General features: G+C 47.1%; 1 protein-coding gene across 5 annotated transcripts in view; it reads left to right on the top strand.

Annotated features, from left to right (window-relative positions):
• The window catches only part of DPP6 (dipeptidyl peptidase like 6), a 1,079,206-nt gene that overhangs the window by 840,070 nt on the left and 216,473 nt on the right, over nt 1-22,663 (top strand). For all 5 annotated transcript variants that reach the window (XM_036863614.1, XM_036863613.1, XM_036863617.1 and 2 more), the window contains exon 6: nt 11,450-11,502. In XM_036863614.1, coding sequence (XP_036719509.1) covers nt 11,450-11,502 — 53 coding nt within the window. The remainder of the gene's footprint in view (nt 1-11,449; nt 11,503-22,663) is intronic.

The raw sequence follows: 22,663 nt of genomic DNA, 5'->3' as shown, positions 1-22,663 counted from the left end.
CTCTTCTGACTTGAAGGAAGATGGTCCTTCCAGCCTCTTGTCCCCAGGTTTTCTCCTCCTGCCCTGTGTTCACTGTTCAGCTACCAGCCACGACCCCTCTCAGCCCCAGTGCCCTCTCCACTCACCTCAAGCTGGGCACGTAACACCTGCCAGCAAACAGTGCCGTCCAACTCTGGCGTGGGACGTCTGCCTCGAGGTTGGGGAACGAGGCAGGTGCCATGTGGCGTGAGGAGCTGACCTGGGCGAAGATGGTGCCTTGACAGCCTCGGGCTTTGTGAGTCCTCTTGGAGACGTGCTCGACACAGTACCCCACCCCCGTGCTTAGTTTGTCTGTTTTTAGACTCATTTACCAGGTCTTTGTTGAATTTCTTTCTACAAGTGCCTGCCCCTAGTTAAACTGAGAAAAAAATTTCTTATTCTGGCTGTGGTAGGATCGCTCACATAGCAGCGATAACGAGGGAAACCATATATCTTGGTTTGTCTGGAACGGGTGGTTGCAGACAAACAATTTGTGCTTGTTTTCCCAACATAATTATTGATCGCTCCACTTTCTCTGTGCCTGTTTGGGTGGCACATTATATAGTAACAATGGCATTATATTTGGTAATTCCAGATCAAGAAGACATCGGAGAGGCTGGTTATGATGATAATCACAGATGCCAGATTTCGTTATTCTGGAAGCATAGGCAGGACCCTGGTGGTACCTGATTACCCCTCATTGTGCGTGTATGGTGTCCAGTCAAACCAGACCCACTGGAACCTCTGAAATCGCTCCCAGGGCTGTGGTACAAGTCCCAGCCCTTTGCTCACCCGGGTTGATTCTTCCAGAAGGAGGCAGCCAAGGGGACAGAAAGCAAGCTGGAATCAGAGCAGGAAAGCCAGCCTCTGCCAGAATTCCCTTCTTTTCCTACCATTAGTGTCCATGTCACCCAGGAGCTGCCTGTCTCAGGGGCATTGAGGATCTCTTTTACTGCTGAAAAATGAAAGGAAAGGCCTCTGAGCATAAGCAAAGAAGAGCCTGAGAATGGGGGGTTCTCAAGAAACTCAAGAAAGGGAAACATGAGCTGTCTCAGAGGTGGAGGAGAAGGGGGGAAGCACAGACATGACCTCCCACAAAACCTAGTACGACGTGCACGGAAAACATAGTAACGTGGACGAGAACAAAACCTTCAAAAATGTTCATGAAAATGAGAGAGCGAGCTACAAGGAAGTCATACTGCAGGGAGTATGAAGTGTTACACAAAGCGTGGCAGCGCAGATGGTGTGTCTGCTGGGGCAGCTGGGCGACAGGTCGCTCTCAGCGATTTCTACCCGTTGGATTCCAGAATCTTCTCAGGTCACTTGTATCCTAATTTATTGTCTATCGTACCCACGAAGGATTTGTTTTAAGGGACTCTGTGGATTAAGAACCATCAGCGTGTAGCTGAATCAGCCTTGGATGCAGAACGCTGGGTTTCTGATATGGAAGGGCAGCCGTCAGTTGTAGAAAACCCTCAGTCGGGCATGACTGGGAGAACACACTCCTGGGGACCCGTCCATTTGTCCCCTGATGCTTCGTTCCAGGCGGCGCTAAGACTCTCTCCTGGACCACTGTGCCCTGGTCCTGTCTTCGAGGAGCTGTGGCTCTGTGGCCATTTGCAGAAAAGCCCCAGCCCTTGCTTCTCATCTGGCACCAGCTGACTGACGCTAATGCCCATGGGATGGGGGGGAGGGGTCTCGCCAACACGCTGCCCAGGTCGCTTCGATGTCACATCAGAGAGTCTCTGAGAAGGGAACTCGAGAGGGAGGCAGGGGGAACTTGCTGAAGTTCAAGTGAAGGTGAAGGAAGTGTTATATCAGGATGTGTTGGGCAGATGGCAACATCTTAGAAAGTTCCTGAGGGACGGGGGCCTGTACCGGGTCCAGGGGGATCCGGAGGAGAGAAAATGAAAGAAAGGTACCCAAACGACCAGTCTGGTGAGAGGTCAGACCCGGGTCCAAACCCCACTCCTACGTGTGAGCACAGGAGGGTTCCTGCTGCACGTGAACGGGAAGTCAGGAGGCGGTGAGAGGAGAAAGTAGTCGCCTTAGACGTGGATAAACAGGGCAGAGTACCCACGCGGAGACAGTGAGCAGGTGATGGCAAACGGGGGACTGGGACTGTGATGGGAGCGTCGGTGGGGGGAGACTGACTTGCCAAACATCAATCTACCTGCTACTCAGCATCCTATGATACACACACAAATACAGAGGTGTAAAGAAAAAGAAAGCAGAAGAGGGGGAAGGAGGGGGAGGGGGAGGAGGAACTGACTGGACTTCTCACCCTGGCCTTCGGTGGCGGCCGGTGTAGACGCAGCCGGGGCCCTGGGAACACATAGGTGTTTCCAGTGCACCTTCTTGTCAAGGAGGGACCTGCCGCTGTTGGTCTTTGTATTGTGCTACTTAAGTGCCAGTGGGTCCTCCCTCCATCAGCGCCCGTTTACCAGAGGAGAGAACCAGGTGTTCACGCACTGTCTTCTTTTTCTGTCCTTTGAAGTGAGTCCAGTGCACTTGGCCTTCAGCGTCACCAGGGACAGGGGTCAGGAGAGGCTCCAGAGAAGCTGGTGAGCTGCTGTGCAAGGGAGCTGGTGCCGCAGCCCAGCCCTGTGTAGCTGCAAGCGAGCGACTTTCCCCCGTGCCACCCCCTCCACGTCCTCCTTTCTCTCCGTGTCCCACTCTGGCCCCCGGGACCACTGGGATTCTGTGCCGTTCCCCAAGGCCTTGACGTCCATCGGCTGGTAGCTGGTCTTGTGCAGTGGGGGAGCTGATTATGGCTCTGGCGTTAATCTTCTCACGGTTACTTTCTTCTTAATATTGTTCTCTTGAAAATGGGTCTGTCAGTAGCCTTTACGGCTGGTAAAGAGGAGGTGATTGAGGGTGGGAGAAGCTTTCTTGACAGGGTGTTATAGTGAGAACAAGGTCAAGCCACACGTGAAAAGACATTGACCTCCCGCGTCTGTTCCTGTGACAGTATGTGACCTTGGACCAATCAGTTTGCATCTCTGAGCCTCTGTTTCTTAATTTAAAAGAGAATCGAGGAGGAGCTATTGATACTCCAGCCACAGGACCAGGTGTTGTGAGGGTCAAGTCAAAGGATACAGAAAAAAGTGGTTTGTAAATTCTAAAGGTCTCTATGATGTAAGGAATTTTTATTTATTTTTACCTTGCCTCTCCACAAGGCTGATCCTACAGGCAGTATGTGCAGGTGAGAAGAGACAGAAAAGAGAGCAAGGAAAAAGAAAAGGTTGTGTTCTCAAGCAAAATCAAGAATGAGTCAGCAGAAAGGCCTGGCAAAACAATAGAACAGAGAGGGCAGCAAGGGAGGGAAGTTGGCTGCCAGGAAGAGTATGGAAATCGGGCATCGTTTCTTAGTGGCCGGCCACGCAGAGGACAGGGAGTGACAGAGCCCGGGAGGAAGTTGGGGCGCGCTGGCGTGTGTCCCTGAAAATCAGTTAGGAAGGAGAGCCTCATGGATCACTTCCTTTGAATTTCTTCCTAGCAACCCTATGACTGATTTCATTTGTCTCCAGAAGATGAGCTTAAGACACATGGACGCGCTCCTTGAATTGAAATGTCCAAGTGAAGACACAGGAAATGATTAAAAAGAAATTACTCAGCTATTTCTGGATGTCAGAGATGCTCTTGAAATGGATATTTGGAAACATGATCCGAATCACAGCTGAAAGTTTTACTGTTCATCTCTGAAATTTAAGATATTTATTTAGATGCATCCTCATTTTAACCATGTTGTTTTTATCCTCAGATGTTCTCATAGTGATTTCTGGAGAGCATTATGTGTGAAGGACACAGAGGATGAAAGAAACATTCTCTACTAAGAAGTTAGATGAATGGGGATTGGTCGCAAAAGAATGAATTAGGGCGTATTAGGGGTGGGTGTGGTACGCAGAGCAGAACTAGACATTTGCAGAGACCGCAGGTTCAAGAGGAAGCCACCATCTCTGCTCTCTTAAATCTGGAAAGTTTGGTGGAAGACCAGTGCTTCCAGGAGGAGAGGAGTTGAGATGCAAATACTGAATCCTAAGGGCTTTTAATTACTTTTGTGGTTTGAAACTGGCAACCCTGTGTCTGCTCTGTTTTACACCTGCTAGATTTTTACACTGAACTGTGAGTTCCAGATCATGAGGAGGGAACGGCATATGCAACCAAGGGGAAAACAAAGGACATTTTGTTTATATGGAGTCATTTCCTAACATTTATGTTACATCATAGGAGCTAAACATCTTTTTTTTTCTTTTACTAAATGTTTCAATTTGTTTCTAGTTATTTGGGGCCCTCCAGAGAAATTTTCTTTTAAAATTATTACAACAAGAACTTTGACTTCACGAAATGATATCAGAAAAGTTGGCAAAGGGTGAGGAAATATGTACCAAATGCAGTCATTTGTTCCCACTTCCCTGAGGCCGGTTCTCGGGACTGTGGCCGCTTACGTCATGGCTACGTCTGGTCATCATGTAGTTAACTTCTCCCGCCTGGTGGGTTTCGGTATCTGTAAGACAGCTCACAGGACAGGGCTCAGAATGTTACCTGTAGCCCTTGAGGAGGAACTAAAGGTCCTGGACTTTGCTTACTGACTATTCTGATTTGATCTCTTTTGACTTTTTTCTGTTGTTTCTGCATTTTCTCATTTCTCTGATTAAACTTATTCTTTGGCTAAAGTTTTTCCACAGACGAAAGGCAGGCGGTGGACATGGGGGGGGCAAGGACCATAGGGTCCTGCTCCGTTTCACACCCATTCTAGAGCACTCCTCACAACGGCTGTCCAGCCTCTGCTTGAATTCTGTCAGCGCTGGGGGGCTTACCACCTCAGGGGACCATCCATCTCGTTATTGGAACACTAAAGAATAGAGAGATTGTGCTGACCAGGCACCCAGGGCAAAATCTCAGTTGTTTTCCTACCTCTCCCAGCCCTTGAAATAAGTTAGCTCCAACTCTGCATTCTCAGTGGAATTCCTGTTTTCTTAACAGCCCAAAAGAGTAGAGAAAAAAAGAGTTTCATGGATTCTGCATAATGCTAGTCACTAGATCGTATAATTCTCCTTAAAATTTATTTATTTATTTATTTTATTTTTGGCTGTGTTGGGTCTTAGGTTCGTGCGAGGGCTTTCTCTAGTTGCGGCAAGTGGGGGCCACTCTTCATCGCGGTGCGCGGGCCTTTCACTATCGCGGCCCCTCCCGTTGCGGGGCACAGGCTCCAGACGCGCAGGCTCAGTAGTTGTGGCTCACGGGCCCAGCTGCTCCGTGGCATGTGGGATCTTCCCAGACCAGGGCTCGAACCGGTGTCCCCTGCATTAGCAGGCAGATTCTCAACCACTGCACCACCAGGGAAGCCCTCTCCTTAAAATTTAAACAAGAGCATTCTTGATTCCTTTCTCGTGGTTTAAATTTCCTGAGCAAATACTCACAGCTCTAACACTCAGGCTCAGAGGTTAAGTAATTTTCCTGAGTCCACCCCTCGGGTGATAAGCAGGCTGAGAACTGATCCTGCGTCTTCCTCTAAACCTGTGTAATAATAGTAGTGGCTCCACAGGAGTAGGTGTGTCCTACTCCAGAGCTGTCCCGAACCACCACACCCGCCACACTGCTCCCGACTTGTCGCTGTGAAGAAGGGACGTCCCGAGGCCGTGGGAAGGAGGGGGAGGAGCAGTGGCGGGAGGCTGGCAGGTCAACTGGAAGGTCACTGGGGCCACTCAGGCATCCCAAGCTAGGGCAGTGTTACTGAGGGTGGAACACGTGCTATGAATTTAAGGTTCATTCCAAAGGTACAAGTCCAGTGAAATTCGGAAACCAATTGTACATGGATAGTAAGGAAAGGAGGGAATAGAAATGGTTGGAGCTAATTCCAGTGTGTTTCTACCGAGAGACCAGGTAAGTGGAAGCACATCAAAGAGAATTCTCTAGGAGGAAAAGAGTTTATTTGGTTTTCAAAATATTGAATGTGGTGTAAAAGTTTTGGGTAAAAGCATCTATGCTGAAAGGCCCAACACAAGCTGAGTCTAGAACTCAGAAGATGGATCAAGCATACAAATATGAATTCCGTAAGAAGCCTCACAAGAAAGCAGAAATGAATGTGCTCTTCCAGACCAAGGGTGTAGACCAACAAGGGAGACCCCCAAGAGTGGCAGGTTGGTGCCTGCATCCATTCAAGGGGTCTGTACAGCAGGAGGGAAAGGCAAAGAGGCTGGAAGGAGGAAGGCAGGAGGAGATTGAAAGCAGTGACCTGCCATGGAATGAAGAAGGGAGAAGGATTCCTATCACCTTTATCACGTACCGCAGAGAGAGCGAGCGGGCTGGAAATTAGGAAGATATCATTATGTACGGCAGCGGGACATCGCTTGGAGGTGGCACTTTGAGGACGTCGGGAGGATAATGCAGTGGGTTCAAAGTGATAGAAAGTGAAGCAGTGTAGACTTTCCTTATGAACTGCCATGATAGTTAAAAAGAAGAAGGAGTCGGAGGGGTGGTGGGGGGAACGACCAAGGATTTTTTAATGTGGGAGATTTGAATTCTACAGATTCAGGAGAAGGAACAAGGAGAGGGAGTGATGAAAAATATAAGGCACGTAATTCGTGGTAGAGGAGCTGATAAAGTTCAACAGGTATCAGGAGGGAATGGGGTCAAGATCACAGAGGTTAGTCCTGGAGAGGAAGGATGGGGGGAGGTCTGAAGGAAGGTGCTTGCCATAGGGATGAGGAGTGGGTGATGGATTTGAGAAGGACTTAAGTTAATTTGGCACGATTTGGAGATAGATTGAATTGAGCCAGAGGAGGAAGGAGGCAAAGAATGGAGTCAGGAGAAACTAGGTTTTCAGCTCAGATTACTGAGGGGATGAGGGAGCCGCCGACTGGGACAGGAAGTATCAAAGGAGAACTAGGTTTTGAGGGTGGATAAGAGATAGCTTGGAGAATAGTGAGTTTGGGGTGCCTGTGACACATAAGATGGAGATGTTGAGAGGGGATCTGGTACACTGGTCTACAGTTGAGGAGATAGATCTGTGAAATTACCAATATTCAGATAATCATAGTTTAAAACTACAAGAGTGGAAGGTTTCATAGAGGAAGAAGATGTAAAGTGAGCCTGGGTTAGTGTGCGTGATGGGGCTGAGGTAGGAAAGACCGGAGAGAAAGCAAAAGTGTGGCTCAGGGGGCGATGAGGGGAGACGATCAGAAAGAAAGCTGTGGGCAGAGTGATGTTTCAGAAACATTAGAAGCAGACCAAATATGACCTTAGCCCAAGACAAGCCCTTCACTGGTTATTTTTTCCCAGTTATTGAATGCCAGTATCAACTATGTTGCATGATATATTTTAAAAAATAATATGCTGAAATTGTCTTCCCATCTTGTGAATGGTGTTTTGGGTAACAGGTTTTCATGCATTCATTTTCCAAGAGCGATTTGTTGCTGTGGGAAGAAACCAAAGTAACTTACATTCATGAACTTCGAAAAGTCCACTCACAGAAAAATAACAATGCAGTCTTATCAGCTTCCAACTCTTTGTACTTTTTTCCATGATCAGAAGTATTTAGAGTCTGTTTTAAAGAAAGAAGCATAAATAAAAGAGAAAGAGACCACACACACAAAAAAAGACTTTTATCTCTCCAAGGAACAAATTCTTTCAGTGAGATATAGCTTATCGTTAATGCGTTTTGAGGTAAGGCGTCGATGGTGCAAATGAAACTCTTGAAATTTGTCCTCTTTCAAAGTTGTTTTCTTTGTGCCTGGGGTTCTTTTGGCTCCAGGTCGCGGGAATATCTTGTGGAAGAGAATGGTACTTGATTGTTTCCTCTTGGAGCAATGAGAGAATCCTCGCATCTTCCTCCCACTTCCCCGTTTTTTTGAGTAGCACTTGAGTCATAATTGCACTTTCATGTTAAAGGCTTTCCATTTGCATTAACAGTTTACTCTGGAATGCTTCTGTCCCATACATAGTTGGCAGATCCAGTCGCTATGTCTTGACTCTCTTTCATTTCGTGTGAATTTTTCTAATTAGTGATTTAGTTTTCCAGATATTCTATTACATTTCCCATCCATATATGCTTTTTTTTTCTTTTTGCCTGACAGTACAGACATAGAATTGTAAAGGGATAGTTCTCTCTCATCTTCTTCTTACCATTGCCCTTATAAGGTTATTTTAATTCTGTCTTCCTTTTTCTCATCGGTTCCACTCAGAAGATAGTCACAAAGCTGAATTTCAGGGTCATTTGCAGGTATATTTAAAGAGGTATGCAAAGATGTAAGTCTAGGGGTTTGGGAATGTCATAACCAGAGAATGAATTGAAATCACTGTTTCCAGATGGATTAAATAAGACCAAGAAAGACAGCACATGTCCTTACTTTGCATGTTTATTATGTCTGTTGGTATTCTGGAGTTTTCAGTTGACAACAATCAACTTGGATTTGTAACTTGAGAGTTAAGAGCTGTACCCTTTGTTCAGGCAATTTCCAATATGTGCTTAGAGAGAAACAGACCTCAGGCCAAATCTTGCTTGCGTTTGACTCAATTTTCCTATCCTAAAAATGGAATACTGATACCTTCCTCATGCAGATTGAATGCATCCATGTATGCTAAGGAGCTGGCACGCTACCTAGTACATAGTATGTGCTTCAAAATGCCAGCCACTCTCGACACCAGCATCACCGCCACCGTCTCCTTCAGTGCTTTGGACTGTTCTCTGCGGTCATTTCAAAGGCTTCCTCCAAGGGTTTTTGCCTATAATGCCCCCCCACCAGCCCCTCACTTCTTCTGTACTGACACTCTTTGGATAAGGAATTTGTCTATTTGTTTTAGAAGTTGCTGCAAGTTTTTAGGGAGGGAACCCAGTAACTCAGTGTACTCACATCTGATTTATTAGCTATCTTTTTTCTTTGGATTTAAACTAGATATGTTATTTACCTATTGCTGTGTAAGAAACTATCCAAAACTTAGTGGCTCAAGATAACCAACATTTATTATCTCATGGTTACTGTGGGTCAGGAATTCAGGACCATCTTATCTGAGCATCTGTGGCTCACGTTCTTTCGTGAGGTTATCAGCCAGGGCTGCATCATCTGAAGCCTTGACTGCAGGTGAGGAATCCACTTCCAAGCTCCCTGAGTTCCTTGCTGGATGTTGGTGATCGAACGGGGAAGAACCTCGGCCCCCCACCACCCAGACCTCCCCACAGGGCTGCTCGAGTGTCCACACACCATGGTGGCCAGCCTCCCCCAGAGCAAGTGATCTGAAAGGGAGCTAGGAGGTGGCCACGATACCTTTTTTTTTTTTTTTAATTTATTTATTTTTGGCTGTGCTGGGTCTTCGTTTCTGTGCGAGGGCTTTCTCCAGTTGCGGGAAGCGGGGGCCACTCTTCATCGCAGTGCGTGGGCCTCTCACTATCGCGGCCTCTCTTTTTTGCGGAGCACAGGCTCCAGACGCGCAGGCTCAGTAGTTGTGGCTCACGGGCCCAGTTGCTCCGCGGCATGTGGGATCTTCCCAGACCAGGGCTCGAACCCGCGTCCCCTGCATTGGCAGGCAGATTCTCAACCACTGCGCCACCAGGGAAGCCCCACGATACCTTTTATAACCCGCTCTCAGAAGCCTGAGACCATCATTTCCGTCACATTCTGTTTGTTTGAGTCACGAAGTCCCCCAGCACTCAAGGGTGCAGAATCAGGGTCCACCCTCCCTGCTCTGCTCCTCTCCCTTGTGCCCCCACTCCTCCCCTCCCCTTTGCCTTTCCTCCACCCTCCTCTACCCTTTCTGGACCTCACTTTCCTATCTCAACAAGCAGAGGTAATCTTTTGCCTTCCTGGGGTTACTGTGAAAATAAAGTGAGACACACAGTATGAAAAGACACATAGTTGGAAGGAGAGGTCGGAAACACTACACAGCACAGCACCCGACGCCTTAACCGTGGAGAAGTGGGACGGATCCACCCAGCTTGTGCTCCGGCATCTGCTCACAGAGGCGACGTTGTGTCAAAGCTCAAGGACCTCTGAGGGACTCTCTGAGCATCAGTCTGCTCAGGACACAGTGGCTGGTCCACAGGCCCTTCCTTCTCCTGGGGGGGCATCGCCGTGCAGCGCTTCAGAAACAGCAGTCAGGGTCCTCTGGTCCTGCTCAGATCGCCATGGCAGCTCTGTGAAGTTCTTCTTCACGGTCTTGTTCCTTAGAGGTTATTTCTTCATAATAACCAGTATTTAAGGTAATTCCCCAGTCAGATGCCCATCTCCTGCCATCCAGCAGGTCACCCCAGGCCCCAGGTGTCTGGTTCAGGAGTCTTGACATCACTGGAAGCAAAAGGTCATTGGGACTTAAGTGCTGTTGTTTATTTTTTATATCTGGGCCCTTTTTCTCCAAATAACTGATCCACTGTGATTTCCTAGAAATTAATCTGGGGGCCCAGACTAGATGGGGGGTCAGAGGTATTAGCAGATCCTACCCATTTTTCTTTTGAAGATTCACTTCCATCATCAGTTCCAAACGCATCCATATGACACGTGCTCTACAGTAGATCTGTCCGCCTCGGCTGCATGTCCCTCGCCTGTCATCTGCAGAAAGCTGCTTGCAAAGTGCTAGTCCCTGAACGTCTGCCCACACAGGGTGCCAGCTCTCCAAAGTTCCACAGGTAGCGGAAAGAAAGTGAAGTGTACGGTTCTCACTTCAACCCTGCACGGTGACCCATCACATTCCACACCCTGGGGAGGGCCTCTGTCCAGAAAGCTGGAGAGGATGGAGACCACGTTCTCCCTTCTTTGGGGGTATCCCTCGCATTGTAGTCACTGCATTTATGGGTTGGGGAGTATTCTCCTGGTTCAAGAGTTTAAGAGGGACATCTGAGATTTGGGAGTTACAGGAGTTTGGAAATGCTGTTTTGTTGTTGTTACCTTAGTTTTGAAAGCCATGCTCCCCTTGCAATGAGTTCTTAGTTTATTGACCACTCCGTGAAGCTAAAACCTGCACATCAAATTGTCCAAGGGGGCAGGAGTTTGCCCAGTTAAGCCTATCTTGGCTTCAGGACTCACCGAGGATACACAGTAGCATCGGCCGTGGTTTACAGCAGTGCGTGGGTCTTACGGTTTCGGGGTGCAGCTGGCTGTCGGGCAGCCTCCAGTGCGCCGTGTCCCCGTTAGTGCTGTGCTACACTTAGTTGAGCTGGAAGTCTCTGCCCCGGATTTAATCACAAGCCAGGTAGTCATGGAGATGGCATCTAGCCTCTGGCTGCCCGTAACTACATGCAAATGGTGAAAATAAAACAAACAAGGTATGCAAATTAACTTCCTGAGTAAATAAAAGACTTTGCCGCCAGGTCTCCTGACTAACTACTTTTGGTCCGGGGATGTTTATTAGGATTCACAGTGATTTGAAAAATATCATAATCACAACCATTGTCTCAATGCTTGTTTTATTGTTTCTTGTTTTTTTTTGTCTGTTTCAGATATATCAACACTCCTATACTGGATATTATGTCCTGAGCAAAATTCCTCATGGGTAAGATTGTTCTTTCATTTTCTTTTAACGCGAAATCTGCAAAACAAAGCACAAAGCAGAGCGCTGACTAGTTGCTTAATTCTTAGGGCAGGAAATGAGGCACCTTATTTCTTGACAGCAAAGTGTCCCGACGCTGTGGGACCTCCGTGATGCCTCCAGGGCCCAGGGGGTCACTTGAGTCCAGTTTCTTGCCCATTTGTGAAGCCCCCCTTCCTAGAACAGCTCCACCACCTCCTGCTCTGGTTCCCAGGTTTGCAGAGAAAGATTCCCCCTTCCCCCGCCCCACTTTGTAATCAGCTGTGGCCCCTCTAGGGCATGGTGATTCGACCTAGGAATCCCAGGAGGGTTTCTGGTTTATATACATAATAGAGAAGGCAGCACCCCTAAGCTCATCTTGTTTCTCAAAAATGCAAGATTTGGGACCCAAAAGTGTGAGCGGGGAGGAAAGACATGAGTGCAAGCGTGATTTTGCTGAGTTTTCAGTTCTGGGTAGCCACAGCCACACACAACGTGGGGTGCGTTATCAGGAGCTCATCTTTGGAGTCCGGAGGTGTTAAGACATGGTTGAAGTTTGGTGAAGCCATTTGTTGCGTGGGCACGGGGAAAAGCAGTTGCAGAGCAAAGAGAGTGTGGCAGGGATGGCTTTTGTTGCTTCCATTTTATTCTTTCTTTCTCTCCCCTCATCTTCCTCCTTTCTCCTTCCTCCTCCCCTCCCCCATCCACCTACAACCCCTCCACCCTCACCCCTGCCTGTGTTCTTGTTCCCACCTTTTCCTTCTCTTTCATACTCTCCATGGTTTCTCTCACTTTTTTTTCGAAAAGGTGAAGTGCTCAGGAAATGTTCAAAGAAATTGAATTGTACTGCTGGCAGTGTTGTGTAAATTCCCGTGACTATTTACGGGGAGGCATCCTAATTTTCCTAAGCAAATTTAAACAAACAGCAGGAGTTGCTAAAAAGTATTGTTCCATAGGAGAGCATTAATCACGGCATGGATGTTTCACAACTGCTGCTGTCTGTTTTCTACTAAGTTTAGGTAGAATATGAGCATATCCTTGGAAAACAAACATGGGGAAAATAATTTCATTTGATAAATAAAAGATACATGCAGACATGCGGCCAAATGTGATTAATCGTTTCTGTTAGACTATTAGAAAAATCAAGCCCCGAGAAACTGAAGATGACCCCCGTAGTGAAAATAAAGTATCCATAGGTGTTTTTTTTTAAAGCATAGTTCAAATAGAAACTCAAATGCTTTTCACTAAGGAGGAATTATTCTATTATTTTTCAAGCAGATATGCATCTTCAAAGGTCACGGCAGGCAGGAGTATAATTATGCCTTGAGATTTATCTACCCCTTCTGGGAACAATAGAATTTATTGTAGATGATGGATATTTCATTTCATCTTACATAAATTTGTAAAACTCGAAACTTGAAAAGCATTTTGTGCTTGACACATGGTATAAAGACTTTACTGCATCAGTTAGAATTTAAGAGAACTAGGTTCTGAGAACCTGGCACAAGAGTTTGCCAAACCAGCCACAAACCGAAGGACAAGGTGGTGTGTGCTGAAGGCTTGGTTTCAGCGCTCACAATGAGGATGATGATCTCCCCATAGAGGATGCCAACAAAGAGTGAGCTGCTTTTGGTATTTTAAAAATAATCATAGTAATAATAATTGCCGTCATGTATTGAATGAGTCTCAAGTGCGCCTACCCTAGCACATCAGTCCTGCAAAAAAGCATTCTTCTCCTCCTTTCACAGTGAGAACTGTCTGTCATCTCATAGCTGGTGCCCAGGAGAGCTGGAACCAGCATAGCCTGGCTCGCTCTCAATCCTGTGCCATCAAAACAACCACCTTGGGTAAAATTACAGCTGTAAATATCAGATTTTTAGTGGTGCTAATTTATTGCTTTTCTAAGTGTTACTGAACCAAACTTGGGTCCGCTCACCCACACACAGTAAAGCCAATCTACTGACACCAGGTTGTGGTGAAGGAAAGTGCAGCATTTACTGCAGGCGCCAAGCAAGGAGTCCAGGTAGCTAGTGCTTAAAAGGCCCAAACTCCCCAAAGGCTTCAGGAGAAGGTTTTTAATGACAGGATGAGAGAGGGGGGTGGTGGGGTGTGTAATCAGCTCATGGACCTTCTTCTGATTGGTTGGTGGTGAGGTAATTGGGAGTCAACATCATCAATCCTCTGGTTCCAACTGGTCTGGGGTCTACATGCTTGTGGGCAGCATGCAGTTAACTTCTTCCACCTGGTAGGGGCTTCAGTATCTGCAAAACAGCTCAAAGGACATGGCTCAGAATAGTATCTATGGCCCTTGAGGAGGAACTGAAGGTCCTTGACTTTGTTTAATGGCTATACTGTTATTATTTTGTCTTGTTTGACTGTTTTCCTTTCCATCTGCATTTTCTCACTTCTCTGATTAAATTTACTCGTTGGAACTTGCAGAAAGCCTAGGTATGCTACAGGTTTTCTTCAGACAAGAGGCAGGCAGAAGGCATGGGGTGAGGGGTCTGTTCCGGGGAGGCCCCATATGGTCCTGCTTAGTTACATAAGGACTCTTATAAGATTGAAAGATGTAGCAGATTACTTGTTACATTTATGGGAAACAATCTCTGGTGGATGAGGATGTCTATGGTTCATCTCATCACCACGTAAACTGACAGCTTCTCCAAAAATGGCATTGCTCGACCATTTATGCAAAATAAATGAACTAATTAATTTCAAATATTGTCAAAATCTTATTTGTATTAATGAGACAGTGGATTTCCAAACTGGATGGGACTTTAGGCTTTGAGCTTTTGCAGCTTCAGCCTCCAAAGGGGGCTTGTTGAGCTCAGTCAGTTGTGCCAGAGCTCCACCAGTTGGCAGGGGGAGAACACAGCCCCGTAGCTGGGTTTGGGGTATCAAGGAAAGCACAATTGTCTTTTTAAAATAAAACTATCTCTATTAAAATATTTAAATTTACATTACTCATAGGACCAAAAATCTGAGAGCTTCTCTTGATACTTCCGGAGTCACAGATCTGTATCTTTTTCTCAAATTCTCACCTCTTCTTTCATCCCTCTCTCCCCTCAATTCCTCTCTTCCAGCCAGAGGCCATTCAGTATGCAGGATGGCATTATTTGTCCTTTATAGCTTTTTTTATTTTTTTCCCTTGGCTTCAGACTTTCCAACCAATCACAGAGAAGGATCAAATTAATTTTTCAGTGCCCTCTAAACTCTGGTTTCCTTCCTTTTGCCAATGACGGAAGAATCTGGGAAGGGGGTATCCTCTTTTCTGTCTCTTCCACGAGCCATAAAGAGGCCTTCGTGTCCTGTGTTTAAATTCCTCCTCCTCCAGTTGTGACCTCTGCAGCTGGAGCCCACTAGAACCCCGTGTGCATGTAACAGCTTGGGTTATAAGGAGAATGCCGAGCCAAGTGAATTTTCATTTATTCAGAGATCTAGAACCTAAGGGTAGGTGCGTTTGACTTTCACATACTAAATTTTCAAAAATTGTATTCTTAAAGGACATGTCTTTTATGCAAATTTGTTTATTAAGCCAGAATTAAAGCTATTATTTTTAACATAAAGTGTTTCACTAAGTCTTTATATCAGAATGTCAACAAAATAAAGCAATCTTTCATAATAGAGATTATAACCAGCTAATCTTCTCTGTTAAGGGTCCATTGTGTGTTTTCATAGCAGTTTTTGGTAGACTTGGCTGTTTCTTGACATTTTCCTGACATGACTCTTTTTTGGACTAGTTTTCCCATTGGCTTGAGTGCTGTTTTTAGAAAAATTATATTTCTATATAATTATAATTTCTTATATCTTTTAGGATCATTCTGAAAATCATATGGGCTAGAGAAAATCAATCCTTCTATAACAGAAATCAATTTTAAGAAAAATTTGGTATACCCCATAGTTATGTAGCATTGGCATTTTGGAGTTTGGCAAACAGAGCAATAATAGAACAGAAACTGAGAAGTATTCAGAGGCATTTTTGTTTACATGTCAGGCCGTCTTCTGTGGATATTGTTGCCCTAACCTTGCTTATTTACCTGTACCAAACAAATTGTACAGAATTGTATTCCTTTGGAATTCTGGTTGACTTATGAAGTCACATTCTGCATCTGTGAAAATAATAAACTGAGACAGAGATTGCTTCTGCCCAGGGTTACTCTCTAACTTTATAGGCTGGGATGCAGAAGAGCATTCCATTTATTTAGAAAATAGAAATCTAGGTTGACAGCATAGCACAATGCCCAGTACCTTGCCTGACATCATGACATAGGAGTTAAGAACTGAAGCCCTGTGGTCCCATAGACCTTAATGTGAATCCCAGTCTGCAGCTGACTCTTGGCTGTGTGACCTTGATAGTTGCTGTACTTCTACAGATCTTAGTTTCCATAGTTTTAAAAAGATGTTAATAATAGTGCTCACCTCATAGGCACATTATAAGAATTAAGTGGAATGATACATGCAAAGTGCACAGCAGAGAATTTTGCTTCTAGTGAATGCCTGGGAGTGTTATTCCTCATATTGTAATATATCCCCAATCTATATTTATAGTCTTGTAATTAAATTTTTTTAGACTTTACTTTCTAGCCAGCTCAAATCCTTTCTGTTACAAGGAGAGGAACGATATAACCCCTACAATAATAAAATTCCCTTTAATAATTTTTCAAAGCTAAGACTTGTTCTGTGACACTCAGGTGATTTTAATGCCCATGGGATTTTTTTAAATTAATTAATTAATTTATTTATTTATTGGCTGCGTTGGGTCTTTGTTGCTGCGCGCAGGCTTTCTGTAGTTGCAGCAAGCGGGGCCTACTCTTTGTTGCGGTGCACAGGCTTCTCATTGCGGTGGCTTCTCTTGTTGTGCAGCACGGGCTCTAGGTGTGCAGGCGTCAGTAGTTGTGGCTCGCGGGCTCTAGAGCGCAGGCTCAGTAGTTGTGGTGCACAGGCTTAGTTGCTCTGCGGCATGTGGGATCTTCCTGGACCAGGGCTCGAACCCGTGTCCCCTGCATTGGCAGGCGGAGTCTTTTTTTTTTAATTAATTAATTTATTTATTTATTTATTTATTTATTTATTTATTTTTGGCTGTGTTGGGTCTTTGTTTCTGTGCGAGGGCTTTCTCTAGTTGCGGCGAGCAGGGGCCACTCTTCATCGTGGTGTGCGGGCCTTTCACTGCCACGGCCTCTCTTGTTGCGGAGCACGGGCTCCAGACGCGCAGGCTCAGTAGTTGTGGCTCACGGGCCTAGTTGCTGCGCGGCATGTGGGATCTTCCCAGACCAGGGCTCGAACCCATGTCCCCTGCGTTGGCAGGCAGACTCAACCACTGCGCCACCAGGGAAGACCGGCAGGTGGATTCTTAACCACTGTGCCACCAGGGAAGTCCTGCCCATGTGATTTTAATTTCTCTCTTAAAAGAGATGTCTATAGCTTCAACTATCTACAGTTCTCAATGCTCAATAAGTTCTTTTTATCTCTTCTCAATCTGACTCACTGCAATTGATTTTTAAGACTTTCTTGTTTTGCCTCCAGTGGAAGCAGAAAAGACAATATAAGTCAACAAACATTTATTGAAATGCTGTATTGAGCAACAAAAGCACAGTTGCTATCCTTAAGTTCAAAATCTTCTTGAAGAGGAAAGACACAGACTTATATAACAATATAAAGTTAAGTGCCTCAAATGGGTATTTTAAACACTGAACACAAAAGAAGAGATGTCATAAAGGATCTCAGAAAGGAAGTCTGGCTTGAGCGGAGCCTTATAATTGAGTAAGTTTTGTTTGGTTTGGTTTGGTTTGGTCTAATAGATGGAGACAGAGAGGAGATATTCCAGGTCGGGTAAATCATTAAACAGGCTTGACCTTTTCCGTGAGCCAGCGTCTTTCTGGAGTTAGTGGGGTGCCAGGCCAGGCGAGCAGGGCTGTTCTCATGGGGCTCTGCATGGGGAGAGATAGGGTTGGGTGGGTTTAGGGTGAGCCTGGAGTGTGGAAGACCTAAACCCCACCCCAGCGTGATGGGTCTTTCCAATAAAAACACACTGAACACCGGGCAGAAGAGAGACGTGGTGAAGATGGCGGGCGTAGATTAGTTTTATGTGTGTGTCTAGAGAGGAGGAAAGGGATGGTCGGGAGCATGGAGCCAATTAGGAGACCCGGTGCGGAGCAGTGAAGGCTCAGCGTAGAGACCACATGATTGGGATTATGGGTGTCTGGTGTTCACTTGGAAAATGAAGACAGATGCCAAGGGTTTATACTCCATGTCCCTCTAATTAAATCTGTGGCAGCCTGTGCCTGTGTGAGTTGAGCCTGATGCATGAGAATATTGAAAGTAGTGAGTTCATGAGGGCAGCGGGGAGAATCCCAGCAGTGTCAGTGTCTCCAAATCTCCTGCCCCAGGACCCTGCACTGGACCTTCCACTCAGACCCACTTTGCTCTGCAGAGCTGCCGGAAGTTGCATGAATAGGATTGCTTGTATACCTTGAGGAAGTGCCAACATGAAGCCAAAATGTAGCAGAAAGAGAGTTCTTAGAATGGCATTTACGTTTCTACCATGGCATCTGGCAGGGAGAGTCCTGCTGTTATCGGCATTCACAATAATTTCAGAACTCTGGACAGCTCCGAGCTCTCCTGCAGGACTTGGTCTTCGCTGCTTCCCCCTCTCCTGCTCCCTTCCCCTCCAGGCCTCCCTCCTTCTCTCCCTTCCTCCCCTGAAATCCAAACTGTTAGCAAGCACTATCAAAATAACATGAACTTTAAAGTCAAATCTATCTGGGAATAAATTCCCAGTCAGCCTTTCTACCTGTGTAATCATGGAAAAGTTTCTTTGCTTCTCTCGGCACTATTACTCCGTACATATGATGGAAATAAAACGCCTGACTGATAGGGTTCATGTAAAGGTTATGAAATACTGTAGGATAACGAGATGGTGCATTTAAGTGCCTATTTTGGAGTGCAGAAAGCACTACGGGCTTTCTTCATGGTGGAACCAAGACCTTCCATTATACAACCAAATCTAATGAATCTCCCTCCCTGCAATTTCCCTACCTTTAGACAGAAAATAAATTTCATCCTCAGTGCCAGCTCTGATCAGTTCTAATGGTTTCCTGGAGCTCTGAGTTTAAAGGTGGTCTAGAGCTATGCCTGGGCTCTGTGGGGAAGGATGCCGTGATCGATGCGTCGGGGCTGGCGGTGGAGGGGAGTGGAGATGCATGTGATGCCTTCCAGGTGCCGGACCTGCTTGCCTCAAGGACCGCATCGGTGACTTGTGCCATCACTGCCCCCCTAAGAAGGTGCTCCCGCCTTTGCTCTCTCCGTCCTTCACCCCATCCTCCACACGCACGCCAGAAACTTCCTGCTCACGGTGTCCAACTCCTTCTGATACATCAAAACCCCTCCTCTAAAAATCCCCCTGCAGCTTCCTGCACCCCTGGAGTAAGATTGCCTCTCATTTCACACTGTAATGTATCCTTGCGTTAGATTGCTAGTTACCTTGTTGTGGGTATATAATGTTTCTGAACAGAATGTTTAGAAATGTTTTCAATATGCATTTACTGCCCGACCCATTTCTCTCCTGAATTCTAAGGTGTCAGGTGTCAGAAAGAGGGGTTTTGCTGGGAGGGGCTTGGCCTGTGTCTGTGGCCCTGGTGGCCGTTGCCCAGGATGAGAACAGGGGTGCCCAAGAATAACCACAGGAGAGGCTGCACCCGCAGATCTGAGCTACCAGCAGAAAAGCCACTAGCCACATGCAAAGGGGTTCTTTTCCACTGAATCATTTGCTGTCCTCAAAAACTTGCTTACCACGTCTTAAGATTTTCAAGCAAACAAACCCGTTTGGAAATGAAGTGAAGATATGCATGATGCATCATTTTGTCAGGCGCCTTGTGGAACCAAAACTTGTGTGTTCGTATCCTTGAATTGTTCCCAACGCAAGAGGGAGTCCACAGATGTTGGCTGACAGTTGAGGAAGTTAGTTAATTAATTAAATGATATTGTCCAGTATGAGAAGACGCAAGCCTGGGAGCCACCCCAAATCAGTTAGACCAGAGTCTCAGCGGGTGGGACCTCAGGAGAGTTTCTTAAACTTACTCAGGTGTTTCTAGTTTGGATATCTGGGGTCAGCTGGTCCTACCCCACTTCTTCACTTGCTCTCATCACTAAGTGACCCCCAGGATTTTATCCGGAGCTGAGAAATAACCCTTCTATTTCCGGAAAAAAATGACAAACATTTCCCCAGAAACACTAATTTCCTTGTCCTCTCGACAGAGAAATAGTGGCAGGTCGCCGGTTAACAGCGTTCTTGGAGATTTATTTAATGATATGCATTAAAGCCTCAATAGCATTGACGTCTGCACCACGGAGATGAAATACAGCCTGCGCTTCTGTCTTCTCAGTTCATCCCCAGAAAGGGACCGTGATGCCAGGCTCCTTCTGTGTCTGGGCTGGAGTTTGACGTGAGCGCCACCTAGCGGGCTCAGCCTGGAAGCCGCCTATTCCGACTCGTGCATTTCGGAGCTCGGCTGCTCACCAGCTTCTCTTGAAGAATCACAGGGCCAGTTCTAAGTCACACCAAATTAGAGGCAACTGTGTTGAACCCTTTCAACTGGGCCTGAGTGTCAGTCACCTGAGAAGACTCTGTCTGCATCCCTGAGGTCAGCTGTGTTCTTGCTCACAGACCTTTTCCTAAAGAGAAAAGGCTGGTGCGCGTGGCGGACTGCCCTGGAGGCCGAGCCTGCCAGACGCTTGCAGCCCGTGTGCTGTGCATCCACTCCTGCTGCAAAATGACGGCACTCACCCCCGCCACGAGCCAGGGCTGTACTAGCCACGGGCGGAGAGTGGAAAGGCCACGGGTGTCGCTTGCCGTCTCGTCTATTCTGTTCTATCTTCACGTCACCTTCTCTCTGCTCCAGGCGGTCCCTACGGGGGCTGGACACAAAGCCCCCTGCCTTATTTACTTCAGTGACATTCGCATAGATTAAACCTCAAGGACAGCCTTGTCCAGAAAAGCAGCACTCAAGGACGGCGGGATGGGTGGTCACCCAGACCCTAGAGAGACAAGGATACACTGGTCACATCTATATAACTACAGCCTCATTGCAGCATAACTTACTTAAGAGTAAAACTCACACTTTTTAAATGAGAAGTTTTCATTATGTTTTGACTAATGGGTGCAATCACAGAAGCACCTCCACAACCAAGATAGGGAACATTTCCATCTCCCCAGAATATTCCGCCATGCCCATCCTCCACCCACTGTGGTTGCCCCTGGCGTCCATCCCTGTAGTTTTGCCTTTTCCAGAATGTCTTATATATGGAGTCATATTTACGTAGTCCTGTGTGAGTGGCTGCTTCGTTAGTGTGACTGCTTTTGAGGTTCACCCACGTCGCTGCCGGTGCAGGTAGGTCATTCTTTTTATTGCTGAGAAGTGGTCCAGTGAGTGGATAGACTAATTTGTTTTTGTGTTCGCCATGTAACATTTGAGTGATTTCCAGCTTGAGGCTGTTATGAATAAAACTGCTGTGAATGTTCGCATACAGAATTTCTTACAGGCACGTTTTCATTTTTCTTGGGTAAATAGCTAGAGGTAGAATGGCTGGGTCGTACAGTAAATGTATAATTTGGTAAGAAAGTGCCAAACTGTTATCCAAGGTGGCTGTTTAGACCCCCTTTTGTAAACTCCCTACCCCATCAGGCTGGGGTTTTTGGTCCCCATCCTCCACCTGGTCCCTGCGCGAGGCCGGCTGGTTTGCGTGCTGGGGCTCCTGCCCAGGGCAGAGCCTGTGCCTCTCCTGCCCCGACGTGGGCACTCGGGGGCCTTCCAGCCAGGTCCCCACAACCGTTCCCTTTGCAGCGCTCTGTAAATGACAGGTCCTTGGGGAAGTAGGTGGCGAGCAGGGTGGAAACTTCCTGAAGAGGCTGTTCGTGGGCGGCCCTGGCACAAACCTCAGGAGCGGTTAAGAGGGCTCCGGCCCCAAGCATCACTCACTTCCTGGACAGATTGATTTAGGAGGAGGAGTCGCTTTTTGAGAATCACTTCTCATTGGTGGAAGGACCAGGTCCAAAAGCGTGCATGTTCCAGCAGCTTGGCCCTGAACTGGGTCGGCCAGCTGCTTCAAGGCTGAAGGGGAGCAGAGGCCCCGCACCCAGCACCCAGCATCTGTGCAGCAGACACCTGCCTCTGACCTTCGGGTTCCCGTCTAGGCTAGCAAAGGGCATGGTAGGCTTTGTCAGACTTGCCTGTCTGTTCTGTTGTTGTGTCTTGACTACAGCAGGGAAGGAGGCAGGCCACGGTGTTGGTCCTCCAAAGGACAGCCCATCCAGGCTGTGTATTGGGCTAATAAGTATTTCTGAAGCTGCTCACAATGGACGAAAGAACATAAGCTGTTGTGGCATTTCCTCATTGAGAAGGCCTGATTCCCAGGCCTGAATTGCACAGCATTCGGTGGAGATGACACAGCTGTTTGTTCACGTGACGCTTTCGGCTCCCAGGACTCAGCTCGGCCAGCACCGCCTGCGGCCAGTGGGACGCTCGGGGCAGGTCGATGCACTGCCGGGGCCGAGGCACCTGGATTAAGAAGTCACACGACAGTAAGGCTTCTGCCTGTCTGGACTGGAAGTTAACAACCCTCCCCTATAGCTCTGTGTTCTCTCCATCCAACAAGACCTATGGAGGTTCCCACACTGCAGGGGGAGGGCTGGGGCCCAAGAACCCTGTAGAGCAGGGGTCCCCAACCCCCGGGCCACGGACCGGCACTTGTCCGTGGCCTGTTAGGAACCGGGCCACACGGCAGGAGGGGAGTGGCGGGCGGGCGAGCGAAGCTTCATCCGTGTGCACAGCCGCTTCCCATGCCCGCGTTACCACCTGAGCTCCACCTCCTGTCAGCACTGTGGTGAGTTGTATAATTATTTCATTGTGTATTACAATGTAATAATAACAGAAATAAAGTGCACAGTAAATTTAATGTGCTTGAATCATCCCAGAACCATCCATCCCCCCCCCGGCCCCCCAGTCAGTGGAAAAATTGTCTTCCATGAAACTGGTCCCTGGTGCCAAAAAGGTGTGGACCGCCGCTGTAGAGAGTTAACCTGGTCCATGAACTCAGACATGTGGACACCAGTTCCCAAGTACGAACAGAAGGTCAAGGCTTTTCCATCTCT

Source organism: Balaenoptera musculus, chromosome 9, assembly GCF_009873245.2.
Source record: "Balaenoptera musculus isolate JJ_BM4_2016_0621 chromosome 9, mBalMus1.pri.v3, whole genome shotgun sequence".
Taxonomy (NCBI): domain Eukaryota; kingdom Metazoa; phylum Chordata; class Mammalia; order Artiodactyla; family Balaenopteridae; genus Balaenoptera; species Balaenoptera musculus.
Note: the sequence above shows the minus strand (reverse complement) of the source record. Positions and strands in the feature narration are given on the sequence as shown.